Source organism: Panicum virgatum, chromosome 4K, assembly GCF_016808335.1.
Source record: "Panicum virgatum strain AP13 chromosome 4K, P.virgatum_v5, whole genome shotgun sequence".
Taxonomy (NCBI): domain Eukaryota; kingdom Viridiplantae; phylum Streptophyta; class Magnoliopsida; order Poales; family Poaceae; genus Panicum; species Panicum virgatum.
Window position 1 is genome coordinate 30,730,613 of NC_053139.1, and position 19,551 is coordinate 30,750,163.

The 19,551-nt window shown below is 44.1% G+C and overlaps 4 protein-coding genes across 4 annotated transcripts; 3 read left to right on the forward strand and 1 right to left on the reverse strand.

The window, feature by feature from the left end:
• The first annotated feature begins 733 nt into the window (after positions 1–733).
• Positions 734–1,944, forward strand: LOC120703626 (RING-H2 finger protein ATL39-like). Its single transcript, XM_039987767.1, has one exon. It carries the CDS (start codon positions 1,095–1,097, stop codon positions 1,566–1,568), a length of 474 nt encoding a protein of 157 aa, XP_039843701.1. The 5' UTR covers positions 734–1,094; the 3' UTR covers positions 1,569–1,944.
• On the reverse strand, positions 1,919–6,486 carry LOC120703625 (PLASMODESMATA CALLOSE-BINDING PROTEIN 5-like). Its single transcript, XM_039987766.1, has 3 exons — positions 6,020–6,486; positions 5,838–5,865; positions 1,919–2,147 (listed from the first exon to the last, which is right to left on the reverse strand). The coding sequence occupies exons 1-3, from the start codon at positions 6,378–6,380 to the stop codon at positions 1,994–1,996; spliced, it is 543 nt and encodes a 180-aa protein (XP_039843700.1). The 5' UTR covers positions 6,381–6,486; the 3' UTR covers positions 1,919–1,993.
• A 1,710-nt stretch (positions 6,487–8,196) lies between these two features.
• On the forward strand, positions 8,197–13,503 carry LOC120703627 (T-complex protein 1 subunit gamma). The gene is made up of 14 exons (XM_039987769.1): positions 8,197–8,363; positions 8,641–8,702; positions 9,001–9,073; positions 9,965–10,032; positions 10,119–10,188; positions 10,285–10,353; positions 10,453–10,524; positions 10,680–10,753; positions 10,857–11,134; positions 11,284–11,668; positions 12,095–12,220; positions 12,394–12,498; positions 12,809–12,883; positions 12,968–13,503. The coding sequence occupies exons 1-14, from the start codon at positions 8,333–8,335 to the stop codon at positions 13,154–13,156; spliced, it is 1,677 nt and encodes a 558-aa protein (XP_039843703.1). The 5' UTR covers positions 8,197–8,332; the 3' UTR covers positions 13,157–13,503.
• A 662-nt stretch (positions 13,504–14,165) lies between these two features.
• Positions 14,166–19,255, forward strand: LOC120703628. Its single transcript, XM_039987770.1, has 2 exons — positions 14,166–16,903; positions 19,029–19,255. Exon 1 carries the CDS (start codon positions 14,210–14,212, stop codon positions 16,883–16,885), a length of 2,676 nt encoding a protein of 891 aa, XP_039843704.1. The 5' UTR covers positions 14,166–14,209; the 3' UTR covers positions 16,886–16,903; positions 19,029–19,255.
• Positions 19,256–19,551: the final 296 nt, after the last annotated feature.

Below are 19,551 nucleotides of genomic sequence, written 5' to 3' on the forward strand. Positions count from 1 at the left end.
AATATAGATTAACATTTAAAAATAGCAGATTCAATATTTTCAGAAATACAAATCAATATTTTGAAACAAATATAATTTGATTCAATATTTTAAAAAAATGGATTCAATATTTTCTAAAATCTAAATCAACATTTTTTTTGAAATAAGTACTTCCATTCTTCTAATCCGCGAAAGTGCCGGTGCGCACGGAATCGGCGGAGCGGCGGCGCCACGGGGCGTGAGGAGCAGCCGCAGGCGGCAGTACGCTCGGGGACCGTGGGAGCAGCACGCGGCATCGTTTGCTGGGGTGCACGCAGGGCGACAGCAAATGAGGAGCTTGGTGGAGATGGTTGTGTTGGCTAGAGGTTGAAGATGAAGGACAGCCTCATGGCTGCAAAATTCGAGTGCGGAGAGAATCCAAAACACTTAGATACGCTGTAAAAAGAAACAGTGATCAGAGACGTGGATCCTGCGTTTGAGGCTCTTGCTCAAACTGTGTTCGGCTGGTATACAGCCCTCCAGCTCTACAGTGTTTCTCTCTCACAATACTCCAGCTCCAACCTCCAGCCACCAGCCAGGTAACAGTATTTTTCTCTCACACTACTCCAGCTCCAGCCTCCAGCTCCAGCCTGCCGAACACGGTGAAAACATTTTCACCGTTTCAGTTAGGTTTTACAAGTTCTAGTAATCCACAGATCGCCGATGTGATCGCTCGCCTAATCCGTATGCCCTGTCCCTTTCGTTCAACCAGCAGGTCCCTTGTCATACCACACCAACGGCATCCCTGACAGGCTGACACCGTATGCTCCGATAAAAATATGCTTCTGAATTTTCCAAAGTACTAATAGCAGGAACTGTCGCTGTGCTAACCACCGGAGAAGCGTTCGTTAAGGGCTCACTCAGCTTTCCGACAGACCACCAAGGCACCAATACAATCAATCATCACTCATCAGCACACACCATCTCAGCTCAAGAAAAACCGCTGCTTGAAGTGGCACTCAGGCAGCGTGCCGGCGTACACAATCAGGCGGCATAAAGAATCCCCCCACCCGAGCTGAGTTCTTCCGAGAAGTCCATCCGATCCGACGCCGCCCTCCACTTTCCAGTTCGGCGCAATGCAGCTCGCGATGTCACCGGACAGCCTCCTCTTCTTCTGCTCCGTCGCGGCGTCGGCGGCCGCCGCCTTCGCCCTTGTCTCGCTGTACAGGCACCTCGCGCACCGGCGAGCCCAGGCCTCCTCAGACGACGGGCTCGTCGCCCTGGCGGCGGCTGGAGGCGATGGCTCAGAGGATGAGCTCCTGCCGCTGAGCGCCGCGGCGGCGGGGCTCCCCGCGTTCATGTACAACCGGCTGGTCAGGCACAGCGGCAAGGGTGCCGGCTCGACCGAGTGCGCGGTCTGCCTCGGCACCATCCAGGTCGGCGCCATGGTGAAGCTGCTGCCGGCCTGCGGCCATGTCTACCACCGCGACTGCATCGACCTGTGGCTGTCATCGCGCTGCACGTGCCCGCTCTGCCGGCGCAGGGTCGGCAACGCCGCCGCGCCCGGCCAGGAGCCAAGCCGGCAGCTCGCCCAACCTTCCCCAGCCTAGACCGTCTTCAATTCTTCAGACCTGCAACCGATGTTTCTACTAGGATCTTTTTCCCCCTGCTTTGAGCTCTAAGAGCAAGAAGCGTGCATGCTGTAGCGTTTCATATGGACATGATGTGGATAATGGTGCACTTAGCAATTGTGCATACAAGCTCTCACTGCAAATTCGAGCATATTGACATCAGCATGTAAACTCGTGACACGGTGACGGTGAAAGACAAGACAAGACACCAGGTCAGAGAAATCACCAACCATGCTAGGATTAACACAAAAGGCCAAAGCAAAACTGAGCAGAGATCCCCTTTTTTTATCTTCCCTCTTCCGCGGCCTCCCAAAAGCAAGCAGCAGACATAATAAAGAGAACCAATTATATTCCAGAAGCATGATAGTTCATCGTACTCGCAAACAAGAGTTTCAGAAAACTTGTCATGAATGTGTGATAAACAAAAGAATTAAAGATAAAGAGATATGTAAGAGCCACGACCAGGGGATGGGTTTCCACGAAGAATTGTAGCTTAATTCTGTACTGCTTGAACCGTAGGTTGTTGTTCCTGTGAAGCTGCCATTTTTTGGGGAAGTGCTGCAGAGTACAAGCAAAGGGCAATGGTTTAGCATGAAAGTCCCACAAAAAATTATAAACATGAATTCAGATACGAATTATGAACATGATAGTCTTGCAAAAAATTATTAACATGGAAAAGATCACTTTAGCAGCCCCAATTTCTACAGGCCGCAAGTGAGCGGAGTAGAGAAGGTCAAAATATCAGTTATTTATACCACGTACCAATAATAATCTACAAAGAAAAAATTATCTTCTTCCTTGCCAAATAATGCTTCAGTCAAATATACAGCATTTGAATGAAATCAACACTAACTAGTGTAGATGGCTACAGATTGTTGTAGAATGACAGTCAATGCCTCACAAAATCTATCAAATATGTACACATATCTACAGGCATCTGTCTTACTCAAAAGACATTTAACTGTACCGTGGAGTATAAAGGGCGTACCCAGTGCCGTAGGCTTCCCGCACTGTGCGGGGTCTGGGGAAGGGTTGTTTTTAAGCCCCAAGCCTTACCCACACAAATGTGCAGAGGCTGAGGCTCGAACCCGGGACCTTCCGGTTACAGACGGTAGGCTCTACCGCTGCACCAGGCCCGCCCTTCCTAACTGTACCGTGGAGTATATGGCAGGAAATACTTTTAACCAGGGAACTCGTGTGCTGAAATGAGATTTATAATAAGACTTTTAAAGTGGGAACTAATATGTGGAAACTAGATCTATTGTGAATAACATAAACCCCCTCCCCACCCCACCCCACCCACCCACACTCCCACGACCCTAATTGCCCAACCAGCGGTGGTGCTTTTGGAGTCCAGATTCCAGAAGCAAAGGAATGTACTTTGTCCTACGTGTGGTTTGGGCTACTTACTCGGATGACAAGATTGTGGTAAATAATACTGGAAGTATCCTGGCAATTAAACAATGTAAGAATCTACTAGATTCAAATATTTAATTATCTTACTTTGAAATGTCATATTTTTATAGGAATTGCTGGTCAAAATTTCATCATTTAGGTTGTATCGACTATCAATGTCCTAATATATTTTGAAGCAGAGGGGGTATTTGGTTGTGTGATTTGTCAGGTAAATGTTCGGCGCTCCATTTGTTTAACAGGTGGTAGGAACAGTGATTGCTTAGTTTACAAATGAAATGACATCAGTCTGGCAACTTGTATTAATGTTGCCAAGTTCTATATTCTCGAACAATTGGATCGGATTTGTCAAACACAGGTGACTGATTAAGGTCCACCTTGAATGATTCAGTGGTCAGAAGAATTTTTTTAGTTTCACGGCCAAAATTTGTTCACAGATACAACAAGTTGGTCAGATAACCTCCACCCTAATGCATAAAACATTCAGGTTAATCCACCAAGATCTTAAGTTTAAGACTGGAAAGTTCCCAGACTCAAATTAATTGGGCACTAAATTATTATCCCACTCTAAAGGTACATGTTGTAGTTTGCAATTACTGAGGCAGTAGAAGCTGTGCTAGGGTAGGATCACTGCTGCTTCGGGATGCAAATGGGTCGGGATTGGTTGACCCAAAATTTGAGTCAACCCAATCCACTGCATCATTGGGTTCTGGGTATTTGGGTCAACCCAGATTACACCAAAAGAACTGCACGCTCGCTGCTGCCTGTGACAGGGAGCGCTGGAGTAGGCTCGATGACTAGATGAGGCACAGGTCTGAAAAACAGGAAGACGTGTGTTGGCGCTCACTCAGCAGCCATGGCGGCAGACGCATGCCAGCGGGCGTGTGCCTATTTTGCCTGCGGGATAGCTTGTTGTGCCTCTCAGCCACGGCCTCCGCTTGTGCCGCTGCCAATGCTTCCGTGTCGTGTTCGTCAACGGCGGCATCTTTTCTCCTCGTGCTCGCCATGGAAGGAGACCATCGCGCTGTCCTCAGCCCAGGCGCCATGGCTCCGCTGTGGGAGCTTGGCACTGGCAGACTGCTGCTTCAACTGAAGAGGGGGAAACAGCTTAACAGCTGTGCTGGCTGGGGGCCGCCGGGCGGAGCAGCATCAGGTGAAGACGGCTAAGATGCAGGAGCGCTGCTGGTGTTGGGGCGCTTGCATTGTGGAACGCAGCGCCGGCGGTCTGATGCAATCGATGGTGAACAAGGTCATGCGCTGGATGCGAACGTCAAGGTGACGTCAGGTCATCGGAGGGGCACGGCCGCGCGGGCGGCGCAAAATCTGTGCGGACGAGCGGCGCGTCGATAGGTGCGGACAGCGGCGTGAGGCTAGCTAGCGACGAAGCACGGAGTGAGTAGCAGGATGAACCTAAGCGACGACAACTGGGTTACCCAAATGACCCATAGAAATTGGCACTACTTGGCACCAAATTTAAGTGGGTTGGTCCGTTGGGTATTTACACTAAATATTATGTTTTGGGTAATGGGTCATTGGGTTAACCCACTCAAATCTGCATCCTTACTGCTGCTGTTCAGACAGTGCAACAAATTGTTCAGGTGCGTCGCAATTTAGCATCAGCCCTACTGTTTGGTAAGCACATGATATATCAATCCATAGTTGGCTGCTAGAGGAATGGATCCATATATAATTTCAAGACCTACCCATTAGGATTGGCAAAGCTGTAACTTTCAGCGATTGATTTAACCAGTTTTCCGTCTACAGCATAACATCTCGCTAGGAAATCAATTAAGGCTCTGTTTCTTTTAACATTAGGCCTGTGGGTTTACAATCACAAGCTCAAACAAACAAGCAGCTTCTCCCCCTGCATTGTATTAATCCGCAAGCCTCAATCATAACCAAAGGAGGCCTATCGATGGCACTCTGCTTGTGAGTTTTTCTTTCTTTCTTTTTTCATGAGCATTAAACATTTGAAATTTTTACATTAGCATTGTTGTGAATTACTAAGACTGAGAACCGAGAACCACCTAAACAAGCCATAGAGAAAAAAAGTCACAAACTTGACAAATGTAATTAGGGATTTCAAAATAGAAAAGTAGTGGTATTTTCATTGGCAAAACCCCACTTTTCAACCTTGAACTGTTGCCTCGGTCAATTTTAAAACTCACTTAAAAAATGATCATCAGCCCTAGGATGATTTTCTTGATGGTTTTGACCACAACGACAGCAAGATCAGAAGTATTTCAACAATATATAATCTAGTAGCTGGCATCCTAATCAACACATGCATATAAAAAAAGGTAGCCGCTGCGAAAATGGCAAAAATAAAAAAAAAATCCACCCTAGGGGCTAGGGTTGAAAACAGCTTGTGGTAAATGAAAGGTTTTGAAGGTAAGAGTTGAAATAAGACTGCCCAGTGCTCAAGGTTGAAAAGCGAATATTTTCCTTTCAACACACTTGTGCATTTGCTAACATTTTGTGGTTCTTCAGATGCATCCACAATCATAAATTGAGGGCTACTTCTCCCCCAGAGATACATTTATCCCATCATGAACATTATCATACTAGATTGATGTGGCAGCCTGGCAAGTGAATGATTATCTGAACAATATTCCTATTGTTATACGGTTCATCTTAGGCTCATCGATCAGTATTGTTTAGCAATTACTAGGTATACTGTTGCACGAGGAGAAGATTGGTGATGTGCCGTGCATTCATCATAGATCCTACTACTATCATTTTAATTTTATGTTATTTTCAGGTTTGTACAAGATCAAAGATTCCAAACTTTATAGGATTTTACTCCACAGTAGCATATACACACGGTGCACTAACCTGGAAGGAAACACGCAGCTCCCATAACCTGCAAACCAAGCGGCAGCACCGACACCACAGCAGTTAGTTGCACATTTCCGTAGAAATTAAGAGCGGAATCCAACAATATAGTAGAATAGAACTACACTAAAAAAATATTCGAATCCGAAGACGATGCATCGGCGAGATTCGGGGGCGCTTACTGGGGTTCAGCGCGGTGAGCGCGGCGGCGCCGGAGAAGTCGCAGGCGGCGAGGCTGGCGGCGCCGCCGGCGCGGAGGAAGTAGTCGTCGAAGGCGTAGGAGGCATGGCGCTGGAGGTCGGGCGGGTCGTAGCAGGCGCCGCCCTGCTGGATGGCGGCGCAGTCGGCGCGGCCACCGTCGGCGCTGCACGCCCAGTCGATGGCGCTCTGCAGCGCGCCGTCCTCGGCGTTGTTCTTGGCCACGCACCACAGCTGGCCCCCGCCGCTCACCCCGACCCCCGCCCCCGCGGCGGACCCGCGCGGGGTGAGGAGCAGGAGGATGGGGGCGAGGAGCAGGAGGTGGAGCGGGGAGGGCGCCGGCATTGGGTGCGCCAGGGCGGCGGCGATTCGGGGAGAATCGGAGGAGGATTCAAAAGCTACCCGTTGCGAGACAGAGGCCGACAGCACAGGTCGGGCTGGCGAGGTGTGTTCAGTAGTCAGTACAGTCTTCGGTGTGGAATCCGGCTTTCCAGTGGAACCAGGAATGCGCTGTGGTTCTTTCTTTAAAACTTTCTTTTTTCCGGGTGTTTTTCCTCTTTTCTAGGGATAATCATAACATGAACATGCCATTTTTTTATGAAAATGTTGAAATATTATATCAAAAATGTTAAACTAGTTTATCGAAATGTTGAACTTTGAAAAATATAAATATGTTCATATTGTATCTTATTGTATTGAATTAATTCCAAATAACACAACAGTTTAAACGGTTTGAGAGTAAAATACATTTAAAGTTCCAAATCCAATAACAACACCCACCGACCAGAACTAACTGGAGAATGATACGTGTCCTATACAAAGCGTTGCTGCCAGCTTGGCTGTCAATGCGGCGGAATATGAAGTAGAATCCATGGTAGAAAAAAACAGCACAAATCTCAAATATAAAAAAATATGTAGATTTTTTTTTGTTCCGGAAGATGTCATCACCCAATAAAGGAAAATGTCCTTTTCATCACCCTCAATTTTGGGACGAATTTGTTTTTCCTCCCTGAACAATGAAGCCGTCCGTCTAGACTCCTCAAACTTGTAAAACCGTTCACATGACCTCCTTGAGCGGTTTTAGGCTGAGTTGGCATCGCTTTTTCTCCTTTTTTCTTTTATGTTTATTTTGACTAATTTTTTGGAAAATAATAATAAATTACAAAAAAATCATAAAATAGAAAGTCCAATTTTGATAGACCCCACATAAGTAGATCTACGCAGTGAATATATTATATATTATACTTTATTACAAATTTTTGTACTGTAGCTTTAGATATATACTTTTCTGTAATTAATTTATAGCTACAGTTCTGTCTTCCAATTATAGTGAAATTTTTATGGTGGACTAATAATTATATGATTGAGCTATGATAAAAAATATTATGATTATTGGATCATGTATGATTGAGGTATAAATTTATCTAGGTTTATCTATAGATTCGTCTAAATTTATCTAGGTTTATATAGATAAATCTATAGCTCAATAATACATGATCCAATAATCATAATATTTTTACTAGAGCTCAATAATACAATGATTAACTCATCATAAAATTTTCAATTTAATTGGATAATGAAAACTGTAGCTATAAATTAATTACAAAACAGTATATATCTAAAGCTAGAACAAAAAATTGTACTCAAGTATACCATATAATATATTCAATTCGTATATCTACTCATGTGGAGTCCAATAAAATTGGATTTTTCATTTTATAATTTTTTTAATTTACTATGTTTTTTCAAAGATTCAATCAAAATAAATATAAAAGAAAAAAAAAGAAAAACCGCTGCCAGCTCAGTCTCAAACCGCTCAGGAGGTCATGTAACAGTTTCACGAGTTTGAGGAGTTTAGACGGACATTTTTGTTGTTCAGAGAGGGAAAATAGATTTGGTCCAAAATTGAGGGAGATAAAAATAACTCCCACCCCCCCCCCTAAATTTCAGGTGTTCGCTCCCTGTTCACCGTATTTGGGCCATTTCCAGCCTTCGACGGACCGAGCGCGAGGGCCAATAAAGAAGGCCATCAGCCCACTAGCATATGGGATCATAATCTAAAGAAAGCCCACTAGCATATGAGATCGTCGTCTTTGGGCTCTAGCTAGGGCACCTGAGGTCGGAAGCACGTGAGCGGCGAACCCTCTCGAGAAGAGAGGCAGCGAGGCCGAGGGTTTCACTTGAAACCACAAAAACCGAAACAAACCCTCGAAAGCTCGGAAGATCCCGCGGCACAGCACCCTCCTCTCCTCTCCTCTCCACTCCCCCATTCGGCGCCGCCGTCGCGAGACCTCGCCATGGCGCTGCACGCCCCCGTCCTTGTGATGAGTATGCGCCTCCCTCCTCCTCCTACGCCGTGCGCGCCGCCATTTTTGGGCCCGGTTTTCCGATTGCGAGATGATGTTTCCTTGCTCCTCCTAGGTTTTAGTTTAGGCTTTTTTTCCCCTTTGGTTGTTCGTGTCGATGCCCGCTTGATCTCGCTGTTGGGACCCGCGATTCGGTGTGTTGGTTCGGGTTTTAGGGTTCTGCTTAGGCTGATCTGATCTCTCCCCGTTTGGGTTTGTGCGAATTTCGTCTGATCTCTCTTATGGTTTGATTTGAGCAGAGGACTCGATGAAGCGGGAGTCGGGCGCCAAGGTGCACCAGGCCAACATCCAGGCTGCCAAGGTGAGGGCTTCTACGATTTCTTTCGCCCGCTCTGTTTTGGTGGTGGTTTAGCAGTGTGGCAGTCAATTTCTGCGTGCAGCGCAGGACGCGGCACTAGTTTGATTAGTTTCCTGTGCAAGCAGTTCATTTTTGTTGTTGATTGCCTAGTACCATAGCCCTGCCCATGTTATTTGGGAAAAAAATATCCTTTTTTACAGGATGTCCCTGCATGTTGTACTAGTTGTTTTGCTGAGACATTTTATTTGTTGAGTAAACTTAAATCTTTATTGTTCAGTAAGGTTACATGTTTGATTTGCAGGCTGTGGCAGACATCATACGCACTACGCTGGGTCCCAGATCCATGTTGAAGATGCTTCTTGATGCTGGCGGAGGTGTGCCAATAACTCAAATCTAGCATATGCATTGCATTGCTATCAGTACAGATTTCAATTCGGTCACAAAGTTCATATGAACTGTTTCATATAAAAGAGATTTTGTGGGCATTTGGTAATACGGCAAAATATATTTTCTGCTGGATTGTTCTTGCTTCATACCAATTATGTGGTGCCAGTCCTTTTCCTGAACCCCTTGGCTGTTAAGCTCAGATTCTATTACGGAATCACTGGTATCCCACAAATAGTTGAACCTTTACGCATATTATAACCTCCAGCAGTGATATTGTTAACCTGCTCCCATGAACCTCTTCTTTGTTTCTGCAATGAGAAATTCTAATTGAAAATTTTGTGTCAACTTGCCTGTTATTGGCTTGTACCTGTGTGGGATGAAATTGTTTAGTTGCTGATCAGTTATGTATGCCATTTTGTTCTCCTAGAGATAATTCTAGCGATCCTCTTCCCTATTCTTTTGTTAAAATAGTTTTTCTTATGCCAGCGATGATAGTTTTCCTACAGAAAACTTAAATTCCTTTTGCTGAGTATGAATATTTTTGGCATATTGATTGAAAACAACACAACTTGATGTGTGCTCGGCATACATACTTTGTGGGAACATGCATATGTGTCTCCAAACTATTTAAGCAAACAAGCTATGTTTTTGTTTATATCCCTGTAAAATATGAAATATTTGTCTGTACAGTAGTAATTTTTTAGAATAGAAATATGTCATGCTATGGTGTAATGATGTCTTTAACTGTTTCAATTGTCATTGTACAGTAGATAGAATTACATCAAATTGGCTATTAGTAAATTATGCCATATTTGATGTGTTCTAGTGCTTTTTCTTTTTGTCTTGACAGTGTTGTCTTGGTTATTTGTGCTCTGCAGGTATTGTTGTTACTAATGACGGGAATGCTATATTGAGGGAAATAGACATTGCACATCCTGCAGCTAAGGTATACCATATTCAGCGATCACTGTATTTTTGTTCAGTGGATGAACTCATGCTACCACTCTAATTATGTTCCGTGTTATTGTGCAGTCTATGATTGAACTAAGCCGTACACAGGATGAGGAAGTGGGCGATGGCACAACCTCTGTGATTGTTCTAGGTATATGTTTTATCTGACATTTTTTTGGCATTTTTGCTTTGATATTTATGATGGTTAGCTATATTATCATTCATGTATTAAATTTCTCAATGCTAGCTGGTGAGATGCTCCATGTTGCTCAAGCATTCATTGACAAGAACTATCATCCAACCGTCATTTGCCGAGGTAAGATTCATTAGTTCTCAAGGCCTGTTTAATGGAGTAAGACATTTTCTCTCTTTGATTTCTTATCTGTTCTGACACTTATATTGTTCCAAATTTTAGCATATACCAAAGCGCTTGATGACGCTATAGCTGTTCTTGACAAGATTGCAATGCCTGTCGATGTGAATGATCGTAAGTTTACATGGATCTTATGGTTTCTTCTATGTCCAAAAACCCTGCAAATATTATGTTTTGTGCTTCCCAGGGACATGAGCTCTCTCCTCTTACGTGATCATTTGATATATACAACATGATATATTGATGTCAGTGTGATATTGATTATGTAGGCACGGCAATGCTAGGTCTTGTGAAGAGCTCCATTGGTACAAAATTCACTGGTCAGTTTGGCGACCTTATTGCTGTAAGTATTCTGTTTGAAACTTTAACAGCCAGCTGTCCGCACATTGATTTTTTTACTATGTTCAATTTATGGATTTTCTGACACCTTATGTTGCTTTGCTCAGGACCTTGCTATCGATGCTACTACAACAGCAGGCGTTGACCTAGGTCAGGGTATGCGGGAAGTTGATATCAAGAAGTATATTAAAGTAGAAAAGGTTCCTGGTGGGCAGTTAGAGGATTCTACGGTCCTCAAAGGAGTTATGATCAATAAGGATGTTGTGGCTCCTGGCAAAATGAGAAGGAAGATAGTTAACCCACGTATAATCCTGCTGGACAGCCCTATTGAGTATAAGAAGGGAGAAAATCAGACCAATGCTGAGTTGATGAAGGAAGAAGATTGGTAAGAGGTTCCTACATGCAACTTTGACTGCCATGTAGACATGATATGCCGAATCACATCAGTCCTTTTGAACTTCAATGGATGCAATAGTCTTATGTTATTTTAGTAAAATGTTAATTAATATGGTTTTGGCAAATTACTATTTGCAGGCAGGTTCTGCTTGAGATGGAGGAAGAGTACATAAAGAACCTATGTGCACAAATTCTAAAATTTAAGCCTGATTTGGTCATCACAGAGAAAGGGCTCAGTGATCTTGCTATCCATTATTTGAGCAAGGCTGGTGTTAGTGCAATTCGTAGACTTCGAAAAACTGACAACAACAGAATTGCTAAGGCTTGTGGAGCAGTTATAGTGAACAGGCCTGAGGAGCTCCAGGAATCTGATGTGGGCACGGGTGCTGGCCTGTTTGAGGTCAAGAAGATAGGTGATGAATTCTTTGCCTTCATTGTTGATTGTAAAGATCCTAAGGCTTGCACTGTTCTGTTGAGGGGAGCAAGCAAGGATGTCTTGAACGAGGTTGAGAGGAACCTGCAGGTATTTTCCTTGTTCGCCCTTTTCCATCTCCTTCCTTCTATTAGTTGGGAGATACTTATATATATTATGACCTCAGTCATCAACTCCCTGCAAAGTTCAATTTTAGCATTTTGTTTCCTTTATAGGATTTCAGGATCATTTTGATCGTCTAAGCAACCAAGATATATATGCAGGATCATTTTGATCATATATATGAGCAACCTATGAATTTAATTAGATTAGATTGCTCTTGTTTAGTACACTTATGTTCTAATGCTCCTTATTAACTCATTTTGTTGCATATTTTCGGATCAGATAATTACATTGAACTCAACTATGTAAAAGGCTGTGCTATTATTATTTTTCATTTCCCAAAAATGAAATTCATGTGAAGGCCAACAAGTTTATTTTTTTTAGTTGTCCTATAAGATGGTATTTTTAATGCAGGATGCTATGTCTGTTGCGAGGAACATTTTGAAAAACCCAAAACTTCTACCTGGAGGTGGTGCTACTGAATTGACTGTATCGGCAACACTGAAGCAAAAGAGTTCTTCAGTTGAAGGTGTTGAAAAGGTATTGTGTTGTTATTGTTAGTTGCCTCTGTTGTAACCCATTGTATAGGATTCTTAATACCATAGTGTGTATTTTACATAAATTTCTGAGTGGGTCACTGCACAGGGAAATCTTTTTTTTCTACCAACTAGGCTTGAATATCTTATCTTTTTGTTTTTATTTGTTTCTATCAGTGGCCCTATGAAGCTGCTGCTTTGGCATTTGAAGCAATTCCGAGAACATTGGCCCAAAATTGTGGTTTGAATGTTATTAGGACAATGACTCAACTCCAGGGAAAGGTGATTATCCCTAATCTCGTGTAAATTGTGGGTTAACTTTCATTTATCTATTGGACTTGACCTATATGGAAGTGCTTGACTTCTAACACTGGGGCTGCATTTTCGAGCAATTAAAAGATGTGAGGTCAATAATTTTTTTGTTAACTTTTAAAATGACTTCGTGAATTGTTTAGATGAAGTGCTTGACTTATAGTGGATTTAAGCTCTAAGTGATTAGTCCTCCAAAACAATCTTTGCATCGTTTAGATGTTTGCTGTAATTATATTATAGATGCATTAGATTTACGGCACCAATGCTTTTGTTGCTTCAGCATGCTAATGGCGAAAATGCCTGGGTTGGCCTTGATGGAAGAAGTGGTGACATTGTTGATATGAAAGAGCGAAAGGTACATGTCTCCCTCTATCTGCATACATGCCAATTTGCCTCCAATGTTTCTGTGCCTGTCTAAACACCAGTGTTCTATTTTTAGATCTGGGACTCCTACAGTGTCAAAGCGCAGACGTTCAAGACAGCTATCGAGGCTGCATGCATGCTTTTGAGAATAGACGACATTGTCAGCGGTATCAAGAAGAAGCAGGCTCCTGGAGCCTCAGCTCCCAAGCAGCCCCAGATTGAAACGGAAGGTGATGCGGACAATGAGCAGATGATCCCAGAGTAGATGTAGCGAACCTGCACTGGTGAAGTTCTTTACTTAGGCCAGAATAGCACGTTGAGCCGAGTTCATTATTTCAGTGTTTGTTGGTGGCTGGGCCTGGCCTAAAAATATACCTGATTTCTTATGGTTGAGTGGTTCGAGGGTTTGGGTATCCAGGTTTTGAAGTGTGGCTGCTGTTCTTGTTTTGGACTTGTGCTGAACGACTGTCAGCAGTTAGACTAGTATTTTTTGTGGCTGTCTGTTGTATGACACATGCCATGTGTTTGGTAATGCTATCGTTTCCCATGCTTGTAACTGTGCTCATTACAACTTACGGATTACTGTACGATTTGGGCCATTGTTGCAAGAAATCATTGACTTGCGACTTTGCGAGGGAGGTCTGGTAGTCTGGTACAGTGGAGACAGTGGTCAAGTTGGTAGCTTTAGTCAAAGTCGGTTTTCATCGGCATTAAAAGTCCTAATTGCAATGATTTAATGTATGTCGTGCTCCTTGACAGATTTGAAGATAATCTGCAATAGCAAATGTTTTGGGGTGTTCGTGATGTGAGTACGCTAAACTATGATCACAGTAATCTCGAGGATACATGTTATGCTCGAGTTTCACACCTCTACGGGCTATGGCTCTGCCTCCCGATTCTGCCCTGATCGTCCGCTGAGCTCAGATCCCATCCATGTCCGCCCACCCACCGCTCGCACATCTCATCAGCTGGCTTCTAAACCAGCCGAATGGAGTAATCTCTGTCCCTACTATTTTAGAAGCAATCAATATTTTCCTGTCTGCCAATCGAAGTCTCTGACAAATCAATCTGAACTCTAATTGGAAGGACAAAACCGAAGAATAAACTTGAACTGAAATCTTTGATTTCATTTCGTATGATTCCATCCTCAATCGAAGCATAAACTTACTGAACTGAACACAAAAAACAAAAAACTTTCAATAAAGCCCCTCACTTTCATCGACTCTTCCGAAACGGCGAAACCCAAACCCACGCGAAGAACCCAAGCAAGCGCCCCCACGCCATCGCGATCCCCCACCCCCGAATCCCCCACCCCGCCATGCCCGACTCCGCCGATCCCCTCACCTCGCCGGATCCGGACATGCCGCCGCGGAAGCCCCTCACCGGCGGCAAGCTAAGGAAGCCCCTCACCGAGAAGCAGCGCGCTGCCGCGGAGCAGCGCCTGGCCCACCTCCGCGCCCACCTCCAACTCCGCCCCCTCGACTGCCCCGCCGCCGGGGCCCCGGCCCTCCCGCCGCCCCACGAGGCGGCCCTCCGCGCGCTCGGCCTCCTCGACTTCGCCCGCCTCGACCTGCACTCCGACGCCCCGCGGCCCGACCTCGTTGCCTCGCTTGTCGCCTACTACGACCCGGTGTGCAAGCGCAGCTTCGTCCGGGGCGTCCGCGTCGGCGTCTCCCGGCGCGACCTCGCCTGCGCGCTCTCCCTCCCGCCGAAGCCCGCCTCCTCGGCGGCGCCGCCGCCCGATGTGGACCCTGCCGCGGTGGCGCCCGCTGTCATGCAGCTCCTGCAGGATTACGTCCTGCTTCCGTTCCAGGGCGATGACATGTGTATACTGCCGCAGGAGGTCGCCGCCGCGGAGCAGGCTGTCAGGGAGGGGTTAGCGCATAGGGTTGACTGGGCGGGCCTGATCTGGGGCCTCGTGGAGAAGGAGTTAGTTGAGCTTCCCAAGAGGGACGACGGGGTTTGCTACTTCGGGCTGCATCTGCAGAGGCTCATTTGGGCGCAGAAGCCGAACCTGTTTGAGCCGTTGGACGCTGGGGAGAGAGGGGAGGCTGTCCCAGAGGCGTCTGCGGATGTGGAGATGGACGAGGAGGATGGGGATGCTGATACAGATGTGAAAAGCAAGAGCTTGGAGGAGCTGGAGGTGGGGAATACAGATGCAGATGCGGATATGGATGTGGGGGGCAAGAGCTTGGAGGAGTCGGTATTGGGGAATGCTGATGTAAAGAGTGGGGGCTTGGACGAGTTGGAGAGGGAGGATGCTGTTACAGGGGATGAGGTCTTGGAGGGGTTGGGTTTGGGCAATGCGGATGCCAGGAACAATATAGAGGAATTGGAGGCAGTAGATGAAGATGCAAGGAGCAAAAGCTTGGATAAATCTGATGAGGCTGTTGATGAGGATGTTAGAAGCAAGAGCATAGATGAACCGGAGGTGGTGGATGAGGATGTGAGCAAGAGCTTAGATGAATTGGAGGAAGCGGATGAGGGTGTTAAGGGTAGGAGCTTAGATGAATCAGGGATGGTGGATGGGCATGCAAATAGCACAAACCTGGATGGATTGGGTTTGGGGTTTGTGGCAGTTGAAGCAGTGCCTGCTGAGGCGATGCCTCATGACAAAGAGGACGTGGGGAATGCAGAACCAGCAGGGGCTGATGATGTGGTAGTGGCTGCAGAAGAGGACAGAGAAGAGCCCTTGGTGGAGACAGTAGTTGTGACACAGGAGGAAGTGGTGGCTGTAGCAGAGGAGGTGGGAGATGACGAGGGTGGGGGGGACGAAGAGAAGGATGCAATGGGCTTGAGCTTGGGTTTTAACTCTACAAACGGTTATGATAGTATGGACGTGGAAGAGGAAACACATGTTGAAAATCTGGATGAGGGCGACAGTGACAATGAAGAGGCGGAGGAGTCAGAGGATGATGCATTTGAGGAGGATAATGGTGGAGAGGACATGAATTGGAGAATTGGGGATGACAACGGGGATGAGGGAATGACACACTCCTTGCAGCGCTGTAATACATTTGGAGGCATGGAGTTTGAGAATTTGAATAAAGGGGAGTCTGAGATGAGGGATGAGTTGGGCTTTGATGATTTCTCTACAAGGGGATCTTTGGAAAGGATGACATCATCAAACCTCCTCCAGGCTATGAACTCAATTCCCTCATCGTACAACATAACAGATAATGTGCATGGCCTACCTGGGGAATTCTTGTCTATGGGGGCTGATGCACATAAGAGTGGAGTAGACCTGGAACCAGGGAGCTCATATTTATTTGGGAATAATGGCAAGAGGCACATTGGTGATATTGATGGGTACAATGGCAATATGCAGGCACAAGAGCAGTTTCCTCAGTGCAATCAGCAAAAGAGGATGCGCCATAGCAACAGTAGCAGCATATCACCTGGATCAGGCTTTTTCAATGCAAACTTTTCAGTACCTATACAGAACTTGATGGCTGAGGCAAGCAAGCTCTATGAGCAGAAGGAGCAAGAACTTCAAAGTTTGCAGTTTGAGAAACAACATTGGTCTGACATGCTGCAGCAGAAAGAAACACTTATCCAATCCCTAAACTCAGCTCGGTTTGAGCAACAGAATAAGTATCAAGCGGAGCTTAGACGCTTCGAGCATGATCTGAATGTTATGGCCCAGTTGGTCACTTCCTACAAAAAAGCTTTGAAACTGACCCGAGCTTCTTTTGATGAGTACAGGAAGAAATTCCCTTGTAACAAGCCTCTTTATGGCGACGTTACTGGTGGTGGTGGTCTTGTTCTTACTGTAAAGGAGTTGGAGAGGATTCGGTGTGAGGAGCAGCAGCGAAATCTTGCTGCGGCAAATGAAATGATTGACAACTTCCAGCGTGAATGGTTCTCAAAGCTCGACGAGTGGAGCCTTTCTGTCAACTCACTGTGGAGCAGAATGGAGGGATTGTACAAGGAGATTGATCTTCTCAAGGAAAGCAGAAGAGCAAGATTTGCTACCCCAGCTACAGAGGAATGAGTTTCCTGACGGTCAGAGGTATGTGGATGAGCATATAAAAGCAGTCTATTGTAATATGAAGAAATAAAATTGTCTGGAGAATGCCATATTTTCTGTACGATTTGGATGTGCTTTTTTACAGAGTATGACACATTGCAATTGGATCGGGAGAATGCTTTTGGGACTTAACTACTGTTTTTTAGCATTTCTTTTAATGAATTAAGTGATGAAAAAACTAGGACAGATAAACATAATAAAATGCTTTACAATATTAACTTCTTCCCTTGGTAATCAAACTTCCCATTTAACTGTTACATTCTGGAATCACCAGAGGCATGTTATATCTCCTTTTTGTTTTGGATTGTTAGCAACCATCTTTGGTAAATATTGATGTGTTACCAGTATCCTTGATAGGTGAATGCTTTTTTTTCTGGGAAGAATTGATAGGTGAATGCTTTGGTATAAAGCGCATGTCATGTTACTTGGGTTTGGGTTCATGCCAACAATATAGTTATAAGCCTGGATTTTCTAGTTAACAGAATCCGCAGTCTTGCTATAAGGTTATCATAGCTTCCAATGCCATAAGGTTGGGATTGGGAAGGTGGTCAGAGATGGGTTTACACCAGGCTTGGGCTAGGTTTATGACAAATCTATTTGCATCACTTTCACCTGGTAGTCTGGATATATGTGCTCATATTGTTGGCATTCTCAATCATGATTCTGGGGAAACTGTTTTAGTCATTCCTATCTCTTGCTCGGAATATCTAAAGATGTGAACCCTACAGTCAGTAGCTTGCTGATGGTCAATGTGTATGTTGCATTAGCAATTATTAGCTCATTGTGCATCTTCATGCGACCACATCTTGCAAGGATACATTGACGTCCATTAGTTCATCGAATTGAAGGATGTTTTCAATATCAATGTTGTTTATAAAGAGGACACAAGTACTTGAATCTCCATATACGACATATTGTATATGGGATGTAATCTAAAAATATTCTACTCCATGGGGGAATATGGCTGTTGCATTACTTGTGTCCAATTTTATGTCGGTAAGCTAGTGTTAGGTTAAATTACAGTGTACGATGTCAGCACCCATGAATATTTTAAAGACGGGTTATGATAGTTTCACTATGGCTTTTGAATTTGATGTTAGTAAGCCGGTGTTAGGTTATTTACTTGAAGATTAAATTAATAAATTATTAAATTACAAGGCATGTTTGATTAGATTTTGCTGTTGCGTTCAAGGTTGGGATTGTTTGGGGACCATAGTTTGGGAATAACTTGTCCCCGAAATAACAGCTGATTATTGAGCAGAAAAGGAGAAAAATTCACAAAGAGCTACTTGGAAAGTTTCTAAATGATAAGTATCTGTGGTTTGATGAGGATCTTTTGTGTTCATTGATAAATTTTTGTAGATGTGAAATTACATTTTTAATATTTAGTCCCCAAATTCAGATTTAAAACAAGCACGCTGCAGGCACATACATAATTACTGGTTCCATGCCTTAACACTGTATGAGTGTAAACCTTTGTTATGTAAAAACTGTACCATTATACTAGCTGTCTTCAAATGTACTTGGACAAGATAGTGATTGTAGTTATTACTAATTCACTTGAAATTAATTGTAAAACTTTAATCTTAAAGACAAAATACAAAGGGTTTTTTATGTTTCGGAGTAAAGGAGTAGTCATTGGTTTCTGGCTTATTCCTGTAGTACCAATCTGTCACTCTGTCAGATGTGGCCTGTTTTTTAAATCCAGCTGGGGCCCTCAAAAGTTAGGAAGGATCATGTAGCAGTGTTCCGTTTGTAGTTTGCAGCTATTTGTAGGAGTATATTATAGCAAACAACTTAGTGATATTTTTTTAATGTTTTTGTGTTTTGGAAGTTTTCTTTTGCCAGAATTGGAATCCAACTAATGGTAAGCATGAGGTGTATCGAACCCGGGATTTTGTATACACTGCTTTTCTATTCCCTTTGTGCTCTAGTTTGGTGTAATATGTTGAGTTTTAATAAAACAAGCATGAGATCAATGACTTTAATATTGACTTCTTATCTTGTCTTATCTCTGGTGTTGTATCAAAATTTATACTTTCTGGTTCTTGTTCTTTTGTTGGATAGAATTTTGCATGAGCTGAAAATCACCCATTGTTTTTATCAGGTTCAGCTGTGAAGATGGCTCCAAGTTACTGCCTTACCCTTTTGCATATGTTTTGATGTCAACGAGAACACATCAGCAGTTGTGGCTACCTGGTGGTCCTGTTGTAAAGATAAATCATTTCGCATGTAACTTGGATGTATCCTCATATGGGGACGCTTTGATGATTCGTGCTTAATTTAGATGCACTTAGGGTTTCTTAATCTATAACGAAGTGTGCATTCATATCCTCTGTTCGCATTTTGAACTCTCTATTGTGCATTAACGGTGTATTCAGATGTGAAGATTGCTGGTTAGCGGAAGCACAGCAACTTCAGCTTGACTGCCCCTGAAATCCCGCCAATACATTTACAAAAACCATGGGAAATTCTATACCTTGCTAATGCTTGGATTTATAAAGACTTACGGTGCTGCATTAAGCTGAATAATTCTTTTTTGAGGGCACATTACACTGAACAAGTCGGGTGTCCAGTTTCATGGACCTGAACCATGTAGCCTTAAGAACAGGAATAAAGACGTCATCCTA

Excerpts from the sequence above, each read along its gene's own strand:
- LOC120703625 (XM_039987766.1), bottom strand. The coding sequence starts at position 6,380 with ATGCCGGCGCCCTCCCCGCTCCACCTCCTGCTCCTCGCCCCCATCCTC. Across the intron at positions 5,866-6,019 it reads GCTCACCGCGCTGAACCCCA|GTTATGGGAGCTGCGTGTTT; the intron begins GTAAGCGCCCCC and ends CTTGGTTTGCAG. Across the intron at positions 2,148-5,837 it reads AGCTGCGTGTTTCCTTCCAG|CACTTCCCCAAAAAATGGCA; the intron begins GTTAGTGCACCG and ends TGTACTCTGCAG.
- LOC120703626 (XM_039987767.1), top strand. The coding sequence starts at position 1,095 with ATGCAGCTCGCGATGTCACCGGACAGCCTCCTCTTCTTCTGCTCCGTC.
- LOC120703628 (XM_039987770.1), top strand. The coding sequence starts at position 14,210 with ATGCCCGACTCCGCCGATCCCCTCACCTCGCCGGATCCGGACATGCCG.
- LOC120703627 (XM_039987769.1), top strand. The coding sequence starts at position 8,333 with ATGGCGCTGCACGCCCCCGTCCTTGTGATGA. Across the intron at positions 8,703-9,000 it reads CCAACATCCAGGCTGCCAAG|GCTGTGGCAGACATCATACG; the intron begins GTGAGGGCTTCT and ends TTTGATTTGCAG. Across the intron at positions 10,754-10,856 it reads AGTTTGGCGACCTTATTGCT|GACCTTGCTATCGATGCTAC; the intron begins GTAAGTATTCTG and ends TGCTTTGCTCAG.